The 18,829-nt window shown below is 44.0% G+C and overlaps 2 protein-coding genes across 16 annotated transcripts in view; one reads left to right on the top strand and one right to left on the bottom strand.

Annotated features, from left to right (window-relative positions):
• Positions 1 to 348: 348 nt before the first annotated feature.
• Positions 349 to 6,175, top strand: LOC147457009 (uncharacterized). Its single transcript, XM_086512048.1, has 5 exons — positions 349 to 2,504; positions 3,234 to 3,414; positions 4,830 to 5,213; positions 5,556 to 5,637; positions 5,722 to 6,175. The coding sequence occupies exons 1-5, from the start codon at positions 563 to 565 to the stop codon at positions 5,914 to 5,916; spliced, it is 2,784 nt and encodes a 927-aa protein (XP_086368174.1). The 5' UTR covers positions 349 to 562; the 3' UTR covers positions 5,917 to 6,175.
• A 187-nt stretch (positions 6,176 to 6,362) lies between these two features.
• The window catches only part of LOC147457008 (alpha/beta-Hydrolases superfamily protein), an 87,925-nt gene continuing 75,458 nt past the window's right edge, over positions 6,363 to 18,829 (bottom strand). For 7 of the 15 annotated variants that reach the window (XR_015188069.1, XM_086512053.1, XM_086512050.1 and 4 more), the window contains 2 exons: positions 7,984 to 8,157; positions 6,959 to 7,450 (listed from right to left, as the gene is read on the bottom strand). Coding sequence is in view for 10 of the 15 variants with exons in the window: in XM_086512053.1 (XP_086368179.1) it covers positions 8,008 to 8,157 (150 nt within the window). In the remaining 5 variants the exon portion in view is untranslated. Of the gene's footprint in view, positions 6,802 to 6,958; positions 7,451 to 7,983; positions 8,158 to 18,829 lie in introns of those variants that run through there. The other 8 variants (XR_015188065.1, XM_086512054.1, XR_015188067.1 and 5 more) reach the window with 6 other exon arrangements.

Raw genomic sequence — 18,829 nt, 5'->3', positions numbered from 1 at the left:
GCATAGCAGTTAGGGGACATGGCTTGCAAGGGAGAGATTATGGGTTCAAGATCGTGGGGCACGCGATGACCCAAGTTTACGAGCCTACGGGAATTTGCAAGTGTGCATCGGACGGTCCACATGCTAGTGTGGAGGACACACTGGCACAGACTCTCACTCATTTTGAGCCAAGCTGGTGGAGTAACTTTCTCTCTCACAGACAAAAGACACAGCAAAAACCACCCATTTACTTTGATATTTTGAAACCAAGTAAAGCAGAGCAAGTAAGGTGTGTGCCCTTGAGAAGATAGAGAAGCCAAGCATTTGTAGAATTGAGACTTTCAAAAGTTGCAAGAGATGCTCAAGCACTCCAAGGTCAAAAAAGGGGGGGAAGGGTTTAAACTAGGGATTGTTTGCCTGCCAGATCCTTCTTGTTTTCTATCACTTTCTTGTGGTAGCCTTTAGAAAACAACCTCTTGGCTCTTGTTTGCAGAACACTCCACTCCCCCACTCTCTTATTATTCTCACACACATACATATACACACACACAGTCAAAACTCCAGCACTTGCATCAAGGGAAACATGTTGAATTCTACCTCCTCATCGACAACACCAGCACTTTCATCATCATGCAATCTTAATTCTCCCAATCATAACTCCAAGCCTCCTATAATTGCTTCTCCATCAGCACAGAATGCTCATGCTCAAAACCCCCCTCATCCTCATCACACTGCCCTGGTGGTTCCCCTCTCCCCCTTTCACCATTTTCACACACACCCAAATCTTCACTCTTCACATGACCTCTATCCTCTCCCCTTAGGCTCCATTGATGATAACACGAACAACAGCGCAACTCGTCACAGTGGAATTGCCTGTGAGAGTTTTAGTAGCCATGGCATGAGTACAGATCCACATTGCTATACCACTGATTGTAGTCCCCGCTCGGTGATCCGCCCTGTCCACTCATCTTCTTCAGGTCCTAGCCCAGATCCGGGTCGCCCAAACAGCTTATCGACGCATTGCATCGGTAATGCCAGAGCTCCAAGAAGCAAATCTCACAATTTAGTTTCTAGTAGACTTCACCATAATCCAGCACATCATGGAAAGCACAGAGTCTCTTCAATGCAGGGGCAGAACAAACAAATGATGATGCAAAATCATCCTCATGCATCTGCAGAGAGGAGGCATACGATGGTGAGTCTTGTTCAGAATGCGGACCACACTCACCATAACCCTCACCATGAAGCTGAAACAGAGGAAGGTAACAATCAGGACATAAAGGTGAGCAGAAGTCCCAAGTCAGGCCACCAAGAAGATTCAGTTTCTGTCAATTGGCACAGAGAGCGACTAGACCAACCTAGTTATTCTTTTGGAACAGCAGCGGTAGACAAGCCATGTGTGAACATAGCATCGAAGGAAGCGAATGGATTCGATTCAGGATTAATCCAAGCTGCTGCCATGGAGGCCAGCAGGTTAAGAAGTGACACACAGATATGTTTTGGTTCTGAGGCACATGTGCACAGATACACCAGAGTACCAATTGCCTCAAGTGGTCCTTTATCCTTCAATTCAATGCAGGTAAAGAGTGTAGATCACAAGGAAAAAATCCCTCAACATAGAAGCCACAGCTGCAATTTGGTCAATGTCAAAGGAGATCCGCGTATCTCATCAAGGCAAGGTCCGAAACAACCTCAAAATGATCACACCAAAACTTCATTCGACGAACTTGCTTCCAAAAGCCCAGATGCAATCCATCCAAACACAAAGGGGCACACACAGTTCGGAACAAAGTGGGACGATGCCGAGAAGTGGTTGAGGCCTGCTAATCATCACCATCATCATCATCATGCCACAGGTTGCCGAGGCTTAATCCCAAGCTTAGGTCTACTTAGGATGTCTGATTGCCTGAATTTTGGGACCGCCAGCAAGCCACATTGTATGAATCCTTTGCCTGTCAGTGCTCCTAGTCCTATGGATTATGTTGCGGCGCATTCAAATTGTGCATTGCCACCCTTGGCTAACTGTATGAACCACCACTTGCATGCACCTTTTAGATCAGCTACTAACTCACATCATGACTGGAGGTCAGGAGCTTTAGGGCAAGCAGATATACCAGTCGATCATCCCCCTCTCCCGGGGACAAGGCAATGTCATCATGTAGATTACTTTCATCCCCATGTGATCAGCTGTAATGTCACTAACATCTCATATGCTGAGCCATGCTCTCCTTCTCCACACACAGCTACAAATCCAATGCAATTGCATGTGATTGATGACACTGAGAAAGAAAGCCAAGCTCAACAATTAGAACATCAATATGGCAGCTCAGGTTCTTCCGTGTTGAAATCTAATGCTAGCATAGCAAGAGAACATAACTACAGCATGCTGCATTGGGAAGAGAAGAATCAAGGCAGGGACTATTTGTCCATCGAGACAGCCGTTCCCTCTGTGATGGAAAGCAAGGCGCCAACGCTTCCTCGGCCAGGATCAGCTCAACCATGCACAGCAAATCAGCAGTTTACAGGTGATTCTCTCCTTCTCACCAATCCTATTCAAATATCAAAAGCAGGACCAAGGGCCCTCTTTCAGATTTTAATTCACAGACAAGTGCTGGTTTTATTTGTTTCTTTGATTCATGGGTCTTCATTACACTTTGACTGAAAATTGGAGTGTAGGTTTATAGGGGACCTAAGGCATAAGTAAAGGCCAAGGAAGATTTAGCTTTAAAGCATGCCCATTCATAGGTATAATCCTTGCTAATCCAACCTTTTCCTGAAAATGCACTGCACTACCCTGGTGGCTCACTGTTGTCCAGGAGGACTCCGACTAGTGCGGGGGGGGGGGGGGGAGGAGGCAATATACCTCTTGTTGTGAACACCGCCACCAAGCTGAAAATACCTATTTCTAGATGACTCTATGGTAGATGGGGATGAAAACAAACATATACAAGGCAAGTGAAAATCATCCGAATATATTGCATTTAAGATTGCATTTGGTATTTCATTTTCTAAACTTGCCCTTCACTTATGCATTTGAAATGTTTTAAATCTTTTCCAAAATTGTCAAGAACTAATTGCTTGCTTAAATAAAACTATATAAGAGTCACACTTGAGCCTCAAAGATTCTGTGGCTAAAAAGTATCCATGTATAGTTATACTTGTCAAGGTCTTCTATGCTTTTAAAATGAGTACCTTTTCTTTCTGGGAAGAACCAATTTAGTAAAAGCTTAAGAGTGGTACATGGGCATTGGCAGACAGGGTTGCGAGTGGAGAATGCATGCCTTGTTCTTCAGATCAGCTCGTCTATTCCATCGCCAACGATAGATATAGATTGATGGGGCCTGGTATACAAGGGACTGTAGCCATGCCTATGGTTTCACTTAGGGAAGTTGGCACACAAATGTCGTCCGTCGATGGCTCTGGTAGCATCTCAAGGTGAGACATAATATTCACATGTTAAGGTGAAGTGTTTATCCTTGTACATGCATGCTTTTGTGCACACATCCATGCACACACAAAAAAAGACTTGTTTTTTTGTTTATGTAGAGTTTTGATTTGCTCCTCTCCTCAAGTTTTGTTTTCCTCCTTCCTCACAAATTTTGTTGGACTTATGGTGTGCCATGAAATGTAAGCCAATGATGTAATGATATTTAATTATGGTACATTGACGCATATGTATTGTATGACTGACAAGTGAAAAGCAATTTAGACTGTTGGATCATCTTTCAGAATCTAACGGTGGATGTACAAATATTTATTGTATGGTTGACATGTGAAAAGGCAATCTACACTGTTGGATCATCTTTTGAAATATTACGGTGGATGTCCGTGAGCATTCAACATCCACCATTTGATTTTGAAAAATGATCCAAGTGTCTACATTGGCTTTCACGTGCCAACAAAACAATAAATATATGTTAATGTGTCATAATCAAGTGTTAATGCTAGTGGATCATTTAGCATCAAAATATTTGCAAACTGTATGGTGGAAACTAAAAAGGGGATTTTTTCCTTCAAACATTACTTTTGTCAATTTTTACTTGGGACATCGATCATCTTGAAAATGGTAATCTTGCTTACTAAATCGAGAACGAAGATAACAAAGACACAATAACACCCAAAACTTATCCACTCGTTTTGGGTGATTGTCCACTAATTGTTTTTCACATACTGGCCTTTTCTAGAGAAATCAGCAATATGTACACTTACGAGGTTTGATGGCAACTAGCTTGCTGCGAAAATGTGGTTAAGGCAAATTAATTACACATCTGGTTTTGCATGCGTGAGTTGTCTAAGACAACTAAGACAACAAAGTGTTGATAGATTAAAACATAACCTCTCAAAATAGTCTTTTGTAAAGTATTCATTTAACACAAGATTTGAAGACATAGTTTACTCCATTGTGGCCCTTCTATGTGAAGCCTTGATGGGGTGCTTTCAAACACTGCCATTAATGGGTACGATTGTATGGAAGGTGCATACAAACCTCCGTGTGTGTGTGTGTGTGTGTGTGTGTGTGTGTGTGTGTGTGTGTGTGTGTGTCTTTCTCCATTAGCCTTGAGCTGAGGACATTGCTGAAGGAGACGATCATTTGCTTTGTGTCTGTGTTTGATAGAGAGAGAGAGAGAAGAAGAAGAGAATTTTTAACATCGTGGGAAACTATCCCAAGACACCTCAAAGATCTATCCGACGAGAGTTGAACTCGAGACTTGTTATTCAAGAGGGGAATGGCATAACCAATCTACCACATGTGGGTGATAGAGAGAGAGAGAGAGAGAGAGAGTCTGTCTTAGCAAAGCTGAGGAATCACAATGCACACTGAAGATATTCATGGTCCTCTTTATGTGCAGATTTACATCAAAAAATGGGAGCCCTCAAAAAATTCTGTCACCAGCACGGCACAACACGCCAGCCCGAGGGAGATCATTGGGTGGCTCGGCTAGTAGCTCTGGCAACGTGAGACGAAATACAAAACAGTTCATCAATCTGGAAGAGCTAGTTGAGTGCCATCGTGCAAAGCTGGAGTTGCAAGCACTATCGGAGGGGGACCGTATCAACTCCTTCCATCGCACCACCTCTAATTGGAGCTCTCGGGAAGTTGAAGAAGCAGACCTCAGTAGAAGCTTACGACACTCCACACCAGAGCTTGAGAATTCATCTAGTACAGGCTTTAGTCATCAATGGCCAACTCAAAGCTACTCGTGGAATAAAGACGATAACGCCAGACTTGCCCGGTATGGCTTTCTAGCTCTCATTGTACACAATTTCACAAGACAGTAACTTCTGTAAATACTGTTCCAAATCAAGGCATGCTAAATTAGGTTTTCAGTGCATGCAGTCTACAAATACTTGAGGGCAAATTGATTAAAGTTTTCTAAGTTCGCTACAGTGTAGTCAACGGCTAGCATATGACTCTCCAAAGAAAAGAAAACATCCATACCGGCATTTTACCATTTGCATGCTGTATCTATAACCTTGCACCCTCTTCATATACCGTCAAAAGGATTCCTTCTTGCATTTACTGCCTTCTAAGTCCTCAATCCTATAAATATCATCTCTCTTGTTTGTCACTTTAGGCTCCAAGTTAAGGAGGCACAGATACAAGCATGGGAAGACAAGAAGAAGAGCAAAGCGGATGCAAAACTAAAACGACTCGAGGTTGGCCTTTGTCTAAGTTAAATGTCATCAATTCCAATCTTGCACTGCAGTTCATGTAATCATCTTGTTACCTTGACTTGCTAGGAAAACTTGGCAAAGAAGCGATCACAAACGACGACAAGGGTTATGGAGAGTCTCGCAGCAGCTCAAAGAAAAGCAGAAGAAATGAGGGCAACCATCTATGCCCAACAACGAAGGCCAATCAAGAAGGGGCACCAATTTCGTCCAAGAAGCCTTTCCCCCATATCGCGATGTACATGCTTCTCTGTCTTGCAATAGGACAAGAACAGCCAAGAAACTCCCCTGCTCACAAACATTGCTGGCATTGCAAGACAAGCCAAATACCGTTTTGACCCTCGTAATATACCTCGAGTGCCCGCTCCCACCTCTTGTTAGACACAATGTATTACCTAGGGCAGCTATGCACCATATACACTAAGAGGGCATATGTGTGAGATTTCAACTCGTTTTTGTAAATGACAGCATAAAGGATATACCTCCTAGTGCTTCGATTACTTAAGAACTTCCTTTTGCAGCCTGTGCACCCATATAAACATGGTTTGATAAGGCAGTTGACACATGTAGTGCTAAAAACCGTAGCAAGCCCGATGAAACTCCCAAAAGCCAACCACGAGCAGAGGACATTTAGGTGAGGCCCAAAAGCGTAATACAGACGTGATACAACTGCTCTTAAAATTATCAGGATATTCCACAGCTTCCCTTATTGAAACGATTGGGCAAAGAGACTCCTTACGAGAGAAAACTGGCAGACAAATGTGGTCTGTTGTGTTATGTGAGACCTCCAAAAATTGCAAAGCATTAGAATACAGTGTTGAAATGAACGGTCTTCTCCCAAGGCTTCTTACACAGACAAACATGTTCTGTTGTGTTATGTGAGACCCCTAAAAATTGCAAAGCATTAGAATACAGTGTTGAATGAACAGCCTTCGCTAAAGGCTTCTTCCACGTTCAATTTGTGTTTTATGTTTGCAGACACTCTTTGTTGCAGTGTAGGTACTTGAACGGCAGGGCGTTTCTTCTTTTCGTGCTGTGCCATGTCAGTTGCCATGCACAACTCAAAATACATCCAAGTAACCCCCAAATGTTCCAAGCCACAGTACCTGTCTCGCATTCTCTGCAAACTTGATGCCAAAGTGCAACACTCTGAACATCACAAAAGAAGATCAAGTAATAAATATGTTGCATTGAATGAGACTCGCGGATTGGAAAGAAGTGCATATGCACAAGCCATGCTAGTTAGACCACAATGTAGCACAATCAGCATTGCAACTTTGACACAAGAGAATAAGGGAAGTGCAAAGACCCAAAACTTCCTCCGTATCTTTTCACATGTTTATAATTACAAGTGGTCAAATCATGTCAAGCCTAGACCCTTGTATTTGTCTTGAATCAGCGGCATTTTTGCTTGATCTCTCTATGGCTCTATCTCCATAGTTGACAATTGCCCCAGAAAAAAACGTTCGGCTTAGCTTAAGTGTTCACACTCTACACAATTCCTTTAAAGGCTTGCTTGGCTGTGATGAGAGAAACAGCGAGAACTACCATTGTGACCGACTAGTCAGCCTTCCTACTTTCAACACCCTTCAGTTTGATTGAATCCTTTCCACAAAACGTCAAACTGCAGAAATAGGCCAATCGCACTAACAACATTCACACGACCAGCCTGGGCAATGAAGTAACATGTATTCTTGTCTTCTAGCTTCCTTATAAAGAAAGGCTTCAATCCCTTGAAGCATCTTTGGAAGATCTGGACATGGGGATGGGTTGATTAAAATCTTTTAAAAATCTCTGCCTGCAACAAATAAGAAACAGCTTTTTGCCATAAGAAAGTGAATTGAAATTATAGAGCTTTTCACAAACAAAAGTGCTTTATTCGATACAAACAACTTTCCAATTTAAACAGTGATTTGCCTTCCAAAAGAATGCTTCCTATGAGGAGAATGTGGTAGTACAAAGTAAATTTGAAGTAATAGTAATCCTAAAACTGCTTTTCACAACAAAAAGTGTTTTATTCAATGCGAAGTTACTTCGACGTATTCGACGTACTTTCTGTGAAGTACTAGCTGCCATAACAATCCAGCAGAAGACTTTCCCAATCCAAAGACACATTTACTGAGATCTAAAAGAACAGTGTAAAATCTTATGCATAAAAGAACAATTCTTCTGCCGTAACCATCCGGCAGAAGACTTTCCCAATCCAAATACATAAGACACTTTTACTGAGATCTAAAAGAACAGTGTAAAAGCTTATGCATAAAACTTGAGAAAACTTGACCTTTCTGTAACCATATTGAGATAGATGCAAGAAATGAAAACAAAATTTACCTTGAATGCAGCTTCCATGTTAAGCTAACTACAGCAGTTCTCTTCCAGCCAAGAATGAACCTCCTTAGCTGCAGCTTTCCATGCCGTATCGAGCATTATGTCATGTGCCATTGAGGGAAATACTACCAGATTGTTTCCATAAATGGCTGCCGTATCTTGGAGACCTTGCAGATCCTATATTCTCAGCATATGGCATGTAAAAAATAAAAATATAAATATAAATCAATGGTATTTAAGTAAATGCAAAGAAGCAATCAACGTGTGTCTCAATTGAACTTGTTAAGAGAATTCTACACAATTTGAAGCGCTGCTATGGAAATGTCTGTGTACGAGTTTTTTTTTTGTTGCCCTTTCTTTTTTGGCCAAGGAATTTGGAGGTTGGGAGGGGGGGAGAATTAGAGAGAGAGAGAGAGAGAGAGAGAGAGAGATGAAATGATATATTAATGTCTACAAAAGGCCAAAATGACCTATGAGACCAACAAGTTACAAACTGGTGAATCTAATACAGAGTATGTGTGCCTATAATCGTCAAGCACAAATTCCACCCAAGTTCTCCTTGATTCCACAGCTATGGCCGCCTCCGAGAGCTTATCCTCTTCAAAAATCCTTCTATAGAGCCGAACTCTTGCTATATGCCCTTAAATACGAGCTTTCGATGATGACTAACAATTCTTATCACTATAGCTTCGCCTTTCCCGAGATTGTTAACCCTCACGGCTCACCGACACCCTATTACCTACGGCGGACGTTGTATTATTTATTTGGTAGAGTCAGGTACCGAGCTTGTCGGTCCAATAGGAGAAGGGTAAGAGTGATCGCCGATGAGAGGCGCACTCTAACCGGAACATTCAAGGGATTAGTTGGCTAAGCATGGGCGCCCAAGTGTGAATGGGGCGAGCTCATATAAAAGTCAACTAAACCTAAAATTCACTCATTTTCTCATTAGTGCAATAGAAGAGTGCTCTTGCTCCATCTCCATCTTCTTCTTCACCTCCTTGTGTGTGTGTATGTGTGTGTGTGTGTGTGTGAGAGAGAGAGAGAGTGTGTGTGGGCGATCGAGCATTACGAAGGCACGACGGCGGTGAAGCGGTTGAGCGCGGCGTACCGGCGTCTCCTCCTTCTTCGCAGTGAGGAATCCTCCACGAAGCAAGCGTAGAGCGGTGAGTGACACACCATCGCCTTCTTTGAGTTTACTAGTTTACACTTGTGTGCTTGGAGCCATTTGTGACTCGCACACGGTGTATCGGCAAGTTCCTTGCATTGACACGTACGACATACGCGCACATTTTTGGCGCCGCTGCCGGAAAATGCCATACATTAAGCTCGAGTAGCACTCTGTGCTTCTCCGTGGTGCAATTTCAATTATAGAAAAGGTAGGGAAGGAGTGTGTGTGTGTGTTGAGAAGAGGGATTTGGTGTTATACTGTGTGTTTTTTTTGTTAATGGAGTTTTCAAAGGTACTGTGTTTATTCTCTATGTATTAAAGTAGTTAGTTTTCTTTGTTAATGGAGATTTCAAAGGTCCTGTGTTTATTCTCTGTGTATTAAGGTAGTTGGTTTTCTGTGTACATCAAGTAAGAAGTAGATTAGTGAGAGTTAATAGAGTGTGTTAGTGTGTAAGAGTACGTATATTAGTTAGAAGTAGGTAGATAGAGTGTGTGTGTGCTCTCGTGCAGGCCGCGGCAACATAATCTTTTTTTTTTTAATTTAAAAGAAAAAAAAAATAAAGGTACGACCGAGATCGGGAATATCTCCCAGACCCACGCCCAAGCTCACGCTCAGGCTTAGGCTTAGGCTTAGGCCTCAGTCGCCTTTTAAAAAAACGAATTTTAGCTTCACACGTAGCTAAAAATCGATTTTTTGAGGACCAACGGAACGTCAGATGCCCGAAAATTGTGTTGTAAAGCACACAGCGACCCTCTAAGTGATACACTCGTTTCGAGCTATCATACACTTTAATCAAAAAAATCAAACATTAAAAAAACATTCAAAAAACATCAAAAACAAGAAAAAATCAAGTAGAAAACGGGGTGCAAAACACCCACAAAACAAAGCAAGTAACCTTTGAGGATACTTGCCGACACTTCTAGGGCACCCAAAGCACATGTATCTACGCTCTGGTCGTGTGTTAGAGTCCGAACAACTAGCTAGTGCTTCGATTTACAGGGGTACTCACTATCCTTCCACGCTAGGGTCTACGCCCTCGGCGGGGACCCAAGGTAGTGCAACCCAAGACCCAAATATAGCGGCTAGCGACTCTTCCTGTGACTACGATATTATGGAAGAGCATCTTACACAAAGCTCTGGGGGAACAAATGAAACCGTGCCTAGCTGGGCCCAACAACCTGAAACTAGTGTTTTTAGCCGTTTCATGGAAACTTTTAGTAGAGCTTGTTCAAAAGAGGGAATAAATGCTGTGGTTCCTACAAGCTGCCCCGCACAAACTCGGCTGAATTTCCACTGTTCCAGCCCGATTTCGGCAGCATAACTGTACTAGAACCCTTCACGGTCAGTATTCCCACGCATTGGCCGACTTTCCCGACGCATACGGGCACTTTACAAAACCTGGCGAGAATCTGCAGCACGCTGGATTCTCTGTTTTCAGCCCTGAAAATGCGCCAGATCGCCTGTACAGCGGTCCCCTTGCGTCCCCGAACCTCCTGGGGGTATTAGGGTCCGTTTAGGGCCAAAACCCTAAACCTGCAAAAATACACAGCAGGCTGTAATTCACTGTTTCGGGCTCCGTTTCGCGTGCCGGTCGCATCCCTAGCAAGTCCTCGAGCTCCCGCACCTGTAGGGCTACTTGCCCTTTGAATCGGACAAGATTTCTGGCGTGAAACCTCTCCGAATTCACCTGTACCTGCGGGGGGATTAGCCGCTAGCTAATCCAGTACCTGTGCAAGAGGCTCTTGCCTCGGCAATCGCGCATGAACCCACACAACTGTACATTGGTCAAATGAAGAGCCCACTAGAGGGGCATAACATACTGCCAAAGGGGGGAGAGAGGGCAGTGCGTAGCGTGCAGGGCATCACTCCTGGCACCGCACTGTGCATAAGAGGGAAAGCAAGCACTCCATAGCTCTTAACCTGTGACAGAGACTTGCAAAATGAGCCTCCCAGCTATAAATCACGTTTTTGCCTTCTCTATAAGTAGTAAACTGGCCTCAGAGTGCCAAGTGTCACTCATTTGTGCATTTTCCCGCTTTAGACCCTCGGGTCTAAAAATATCTCACCTGCAGCCTCTGTTGACTTGGCCACAGAGTAACAAAATGATCCCCATGTCAAACTGCACGTAATGACGCGAAGACATTTTCAGGTCCCAAAATAGCAGTTCCCTAAATTTTAGGAGATGCTGCCATTGTATCTTTCTAGGTCATCCGACCCTCTTTGTACACTGCGGCCACATCCAAAACTGAAATGTAGCCTCTGTAGCAAAGGATTCCACTTTGGCTAGTCAATGACCCCACTTGGCTAACCATAGTCCTTGTCCAACCTTAGTGCTCTCTTGCCCTCAGGCCTGGACTCCCTCTGTACAGTTCCACACTAGCTATGCAATGCAGGGCAGTTAGATTTCCCGAGGGGTGTTTCCAAAAAGTGAAAGTAAATAGATAATAAGAAAGAAATCAACAAAAAGGATAGATAGTAGTCACACGCTGGTGACATACCCCCCTCTTGAAATTTCAAACGTCCTCGTTTGCATCTATGTCGTCCATGCTTACTGTCAACACTGATGTATTCAACACATGTCGACACATATACGACACATACATGCTCATTGTCAACCCTGGTGTATTCAACACCTCGTCGACTCATGTATTGCCTGCGTGTGAACCCTGTCCCAATGACATAGTGGTAGCTTCGCACTCTGCCATTGCTTTGAGTCACTAACTTTCCAATGACAAAATGGTAGCTGCACATTTTGCCACTGTCTTATAGTACACGTTGGATCCCGTAACACTTTCGAGCATACCCAAACCGACAGTTTAAGAATGCAGTTACACATGTACTCTTTAATAGAAGCAATCACTGTATCCTTGACAAACTGACAAGAAATACTCACTTCTATAGCACTAACCAAACTTTTGGACATTCCATAAGAGCAATTGCCAAACTGACAATCTGTACAGCTCTAACATTCATGTAACAGGTATTTCATTTGAGCTCACTTTAAATACCATGTACATCATTTGTTTCAGAAGCCATTGTCACACTGACAATCCATTTAGCTTTGAAACTCAAGGGGTCAAGGTAGGTTGCAAATCGAAGGCTTCCAGGTAAAGTGATAACACAGTTGGTGACTCTGCAAGTTCACCTTCTTCCATCCACTTAGCATCCATTGTTGGATAGTTTCTGAACTTTACCAAGTAACGCCTCGCAACCTTGCCTTTCACTTTCCTTTCTTTGTGTGCCAAAATCTGTTCAGGGAGCAAGATCTCGTCAAGTTCCTCGACTTCCGGCTGATGTTCAGCTGGTATATCTTCTGGCACATCACCCACATAGGGTCTGAGAAGACTCACATGAAACGCATTGTGAATCTTCCAACTGTCAGGCAATTTCAGCCTATATGCAACATCACTGATTATGTCGCACACTTGAAAAGGCCCATAGTAACGCATGCTGAGCTTTGGAAACAGTCTTTCCTTGCCCTTCATCTTCTTTAACCTTGCCTTTTCAAACCGTAGAAGCACCCAATCACCAAGTGAATATACCACTTCACGACGGTGACGATCAGCTGCTTTCTTTTGCTTTGCCTGAGTCCTTTCTAAGGCCACTTTGACCTTCTTGTACATTTCATCCATGTCTTGAACATACTTATCTGCTTCAAATATCTTGTCCTTTGTATGCAGTATGGGAGGAACTTTCTTGCCACCTTCAACTATCTCAAAAGGTGCCTTGCCAGTTGATGAATGCACTGTATTATTGTATGCATACTCCACCAATGGCAAATACTGCTCCCACTTTCCTTTATGCTCTGACACATAGCACTTCAGCAGATCTAGGACAGTAGAATTTGCCTCTTCTGACTGTCCATCTGTTTGAGGATGAAATGACGAAGAGAATTTGAGCGTGGTACCCATATTCTCAAACAAGCCTCTCCAGAACAAACTTGTCATGCGTGGATCACGGTCGCTAACAATCGACTGTGGCATGCCATGATACTTGAAAATATTGCTCATAAACAAGCGTGCCATCTGATCTGGCTTTATCTTCTTCCTGACAGGAATAAAATGAGCCTGTTTGCTGAATCTGCAAATAATGGTCCAAATACCATCATTTCCTGTCTGGGTTCTTGGAAGATCAAAGATAAAATCCATAGCAATACTTTCCCATGGTTTATCTGGAATAGGTAGTGGTTGCAATAACCCTGGTGCCTTTTGCCTGTCAAACTTGACCTTTTGGCATATTAGGCATTCTCGCACAAAGGCATCCACATCCCTTCTCAATGTAGGCCAATAGAAGAATGTCTCAACCGCTTTGACTGTAGCATCGATACCACGATGCCCTGCATACGGTGGGACATGACTCTCTTCCATAACTTTGCGTCGCAATGGCTTTGTGACACACAATCTGCCATGCATCATCATGAACCCGTCTTTAAGAAGATAGTGTTCATGACGTTGTCCATCCATTAGTTGCTCGAAGACCCTTGCAAAATCTTCATCATTTGCATACTGTTCTCTCATATCATCAAGTTCATGATGATAAGGAATCGACACAGCTGAAATTTGTGGCTTTCTTGACAAGGCATCAGCCACAACATTCTTCTTGCCTTCGACATGCACAATCTGAAAATGGAACATGGACAAGATATTTGCCCATCGCATATGCTTGTCAGATAACTTTGTCTGTGTCAAGAAGTATCGCAAGGTCTGATGATCCGTTTGGACAACGAAATCTGCACCTAGCAGGTAGTGTTTCCAACTTAAGAGCGCATGAATCACAGCCAGTAACTCTTTCTCATAGACCTGCATGGTCATCTCTGGCCCTTGCAAAATTCTGCTCTCATAGGCTACTACCCTGCCATCTTGCATTAGCACTGCACCAATGCTACTACCGCAGGCATCACATTGGACCACAAATGACTTCCTAAGATCTGGCAACACAATGACTGGATCCGAAGTCATCTTTTCCTTTAAGAGATTAAAAGCTGAAATCTCTTTTTGTGTCCATCTAAAGGTGACTGCCTTCTTTTGAAGAGCATGTAAAGGTGAAGCAATCTCAGCGAAATTTCGGATAAACCTTCTGTAATAGGAGCATAGTCCCAAAAAGCTTCGGACATCATGCACCGTCTTCAAATTTGGCCATGACTTGATCGCTTCGACTTTTGCAGGATCCATTCTGACACCGTCCTTTGAGACAATGTGTCCCAGAAAGTGAATCTCTTCCAGAAAAAACTCACTTTTCTTTGCATTGATGAGCAACCTATGACTGCGTAGCTCTTTGAACACAATGGCCAAGTGATGCCTATGCTCCTCTTCATTCTTTGAGTAGACTATCATGTCATCAAAGAATGTACCAACAAACTGCTGGTGTGGACGGAAAATTCTGTCCATCATCCTATTGAACGTAGCAGGAGCATTTGTGAGACCAAAGGGCATCACTAAAAATTCGTAAAGGCCAAACGTTGTTCTAAAAGCAGTCTTGTGCACATCCTCTGATCTAATGCGGATCTGATGGTACCCACTCTTTAGATCTATCCTGCTAAACATAGCTGCTCGTTCTAATTTGTCCATAATATCATCAATTCTAGGTATAGGGAACCTATTCTTGATGGTATTCTTGTTCAGTGCACGGTAGTCGATGCACATACGCCATGAGCCATCCTTTTTCTGCACCAACAACACTGGAGAACAGAATGGAGATGAACTGGGCTGAATCAGCCCTTTTTCTAACAACTCCTGTACTTGGCCCATTATCTCTTTCTGCTGAGCCGCACTAACCCTGTACGGAGGCTTATTTGGTGGGCTACAGCCTGGCACCAAATCTATCGCATGGTCCTCGGGTCTCTTTGGCGGTAATTGAGACGGTAATGAATCGGAAAAACAGTCACTATACTGTTGTAAAAACATTGACCTTTCTTTATCTAGCATAGATAAATTTGATTCATCACAATCTGATACTTCACGTGCAAAAACCAAGTACGCAGAAAGATGCTTTTTCATTACAGAAGTAATAGCAGAAGCTGATACAGTAGGAATAGACTCCCCTTTAAGCTTTACATCCAGAATGTGAGTCTTTCCCCTGATCTGTACAGTGATCTTTTTGTTGTAGGCATCCATGATTCCCTGTACACGAAATAACCAAGGAATACCTAACAACACATCACATCCGTCCAGTGGCATGATGTAAAATTCTTCAGCATCTACATAGGACTGGATATGTAGACGCAACTTTCCAATGATGGGTGTCACAGCCTCTGTATGGCCAGGACATGCCAAACCTGCCTCTGCTGTATACCCCATCTCTTCAGGTCTGATTCCCAACTTTGAAGCCAATTCTGGGGAAATGAAGTTGGCTTTGGCACCTGGATCAAAGAAGATAAGCACTGTTTGATCCCTAACCTTTCCCCATGCTCTGCAAAGCTCACTTGCATCTGAATTTGGCTTGTCGCCCACCATATCTGGTACTAGACCAGCCATGGGCTTCTTTCCTTTCTTGTCTTCCTTGTCTTCAGAATCAGCTGGCCTTTTCTTTGTAGGACAGTTGTAAGCGATGTGGCCAGGCTGCTCACATATAAAGCATTTGTTCTCTGTCCTCAGGACCTTCTTTTGCTCTTCTGACTTGCGAGGAAAACGTCTTTTCCATTTCTTTGCTGGTCCTTTTTCTGATTCAGCCGTAGCTTTGTCTTTCCCTGTGTTGGCCGACTCCTGAGTCCCTTTAGGAGCCTCATTGGGAACGTGCTTCTTGGCTGAATTTTTCTTGCCTGATCCTGCCTTGACGCCAGTGTTAAATTCACAATCTTCTCCCTTGAGCAAACCATTGCCAGTGTTTGCTACCTCGATGAGCTGCGTCAAAGTAGTGACTTTTGTCTTCGTACAGTACTTTCTCAATCCTTTAGGTAGGCCACAACAGTATTTTTCAATCTGTTCTGTCAATGGCACAAACCTATAGGAAGTTACTGGAAGTAGAGCTTTCCAAAACTTCCGATTGTAATCATCCAGATTTCTGCAAGTGGCAGCATTAAGCTGGTGCCATTCTGTCATGACATCTGCTTCGAAATCATCAGATAACCATGCTGCTGCAAAAATCTGCTTGAAGTAAATCCATGTGGACGGAGCTTGCCCTTGAAGCAATAAAGTTGTCCACCATTGTCCCGCATTCCCTGTCAAGAAAGTGGCTGCCTTGCGGACCTTTGAAGCCTCTGTAAAGTTTCCCCCTGCATAGGCCTTATCAAACTGCTGGAGGAATGAAAGAGCCTTCTTCCTGTCATCAAACCCTGTAAAGGTCGTGAATGACACTCCTTTGCCACCTTCTTTGTACGGAGTTGGCCTCTCCAGCGGCGTTAAATTGTCATATGGAAGTGACTGAAACATGGGAACACTATTAAGGTTCATCTGTGTTCCTTGGCCGCTATTAACTTGACCTGGAAATGCCATATTTGGCTGCTGATTTGTAATTCCAGCCATACCAAAATTTGCTTGTGGCATCCCAAATTGTCCCTGAGTGCTTTGAAACCCTGGTTGCATACCCATGACACTGTACATGGGGTTAGGCATCATCGTTTGAGCACCCGCAAACACTGTTCCTGGCGTATAAAACTGATTTCCAGGTGCATGACCAGCCATGCTCTGAAATACCGATCCACCTCCAAAATAGCCAGGGTGTACTGAAGGTGGTGGGAAGACCTGTTGCATAGCCTGTAGGTTGCTTCCCTGCCCATTAGAACCAGCTATAGGCTGCTGAAAGGTGGCGGGCTGAATTGGTACAGCTTGAAAAACTGGCATCTCAGCCACCTGTTCTTGCACCTTAGGCATACGTTGTGGAGACTGCATGTTCTCCGTCAAGTGTACAGGTGTTTCCATTGACTGTGCTGTATGAATCACCTGTGCTCGAGCCTTAACAGGCTTTTGAATATGATCCAGTGACCCAACTTGCTGAGACGGAACAGGAGGTTGCAGAAAGGCTAAAAACCTCGGATTCTGCATTACTTGTGTGAACATAGCCACAGCAGTAACCAACTGGGTCCTGAATATATCATCATCAGTCTGTGGTGGTCTTGAGGACTCACCCACTTCATGTGTCTGTTGACCCTGTGAAGAGGAAACCTCTTCAGTCACATCATCTGGTCTGTCAGCCATAATTACAATTCCCTGTGTCTCGTCTATGATCCCCTGTGTCTTCAAGCCGAAAACTGCCCAAGGCTCACTTCTATGGGAAAAAGTGATTTAATCCCGTCGATGGAACCATGTAACCGGCCTGTTCATTCCGAAAAGGGCGGTAGACTTTACTTTAAACCTTGATTTAGCTTTCACCCATTATTAGTCGTCTATTTTACCTGTACTTTCAAGACACAACAAAGGGGAGAGGGATACAGGCTGCTAGATTGCACCTGTATGAGTAGACGGACACCAGATTGGCCCCTAACTTAGGCGCCCCTTTCGGTATTTCTTTATTGTTCAAAAGAGGGAATAAATGCTGTGGTTCCTACAAGCTGCCCCGCACAAACTCGGCTGAATTTCCACTGTTCCAGCCCGATTTCGGCAGCATAACTGTACTAGAACCCTTCACGGTCAGTATTCCCACGCATTGGCCGACTTTCCCGACGCATACGGGCACTTTACAAAACCTGGCGAGAATCTGCAGCACGCTGGATTCTCTGTTTTCAGCCCTGAAAATGCGCCAGATCGCCTGTACAGCGGTCCCCTTGCGTCCCCGAACCTCCTGGGGGTATTAGGGTCCGTTTAGGGCCAAAACCCTAAACCTGCAAAAATACACAGCAGGCTGTAATTCACTGTTTCGGGCTCCGTTTCGCGTGCCGGTCGCATCCCTAGCAAGTCCTCGAGCTCCCGCACCTGTAGGGCTACTTGCCCTTTGAATCGGACAAGATTTCTGGCGTGAAACCTCTCCGAATTCACCTGTACCTGCGGGGGGATTAGCCGCTAGCTAATCCAGTACCTGTGCAAGAGGCTCTTGCCTCGGCAATCGCGCATGAACCCACACAACTGTACATTGGTCAAATGAAGAGCCCACTAGAGGGGCATAACATACTGCCAAAGGGGGGAGAGAGGGCAGTGCGTAGCGTGCAGGGCATCACTCCTGGCACCGCACTGTGCATAAGAGGGAAAGCAAGCACTCCATAGCTCTTAACCTGTGACAGAGACTTGCAAAATGAGCCTCCCAGCTATAAATCACGTTTTTGCCTTCTCTATAAGTAGTAAACTGGCCTCAGAGTGCCAAGTGTCACTCATTTGTGCATTTTCCCGCTTTAGACCCTCGGGTCTAAAAATATCTCACCTGCAGCCTCTGTTGACTTGGCCACAGAGTAACAAAATGATCCCCATGTCAAACTGCACGTAATGACGCGAAGACATTTTCAGGTCCCAAAATAGCAGTTCCCTAAATTTTAGGAGATGCTGCCATTGTATCTTTCTAGGTCATCCGACCCTCTTTGTACACTGCGGCCACATCCAAAACTGAAATGTAGCCTCTGTAGCAAAGGATTCCACTTTGGCTAGTCAATGACCCCACTTGGCTAACCATAGTCCTTGTCCAACCTTAGTGCTCTCTTGCCCTCAGGCCTGGACTCCCTCTGTACAGTTCCACACTAGCTATGCAATGCAGGGCAGTTAGATTTCCCGAGGGGTGTTTCCAAAAAGTGAAAGTAAATAGATAATAAGAAAGAAATCA

This window comes from Adiantum capillus-veneris, chromosome 5 (assembly GCF_014529385.1).
Source record: "Adiantum capillus-veneris isolate H3 chromosome 5, ASM1452938v2, whole genome shotgun sequence".
NCBI lineage: Eukaryota > Viridiplantae > Streptophyta > Polypodiopsida > Polypodiales > Pteridaceae > Adiantum > Adiantum capillus-veneris.
This window is presented reverse-complemented; position numbering and strand designations above follow the sequence as displayed.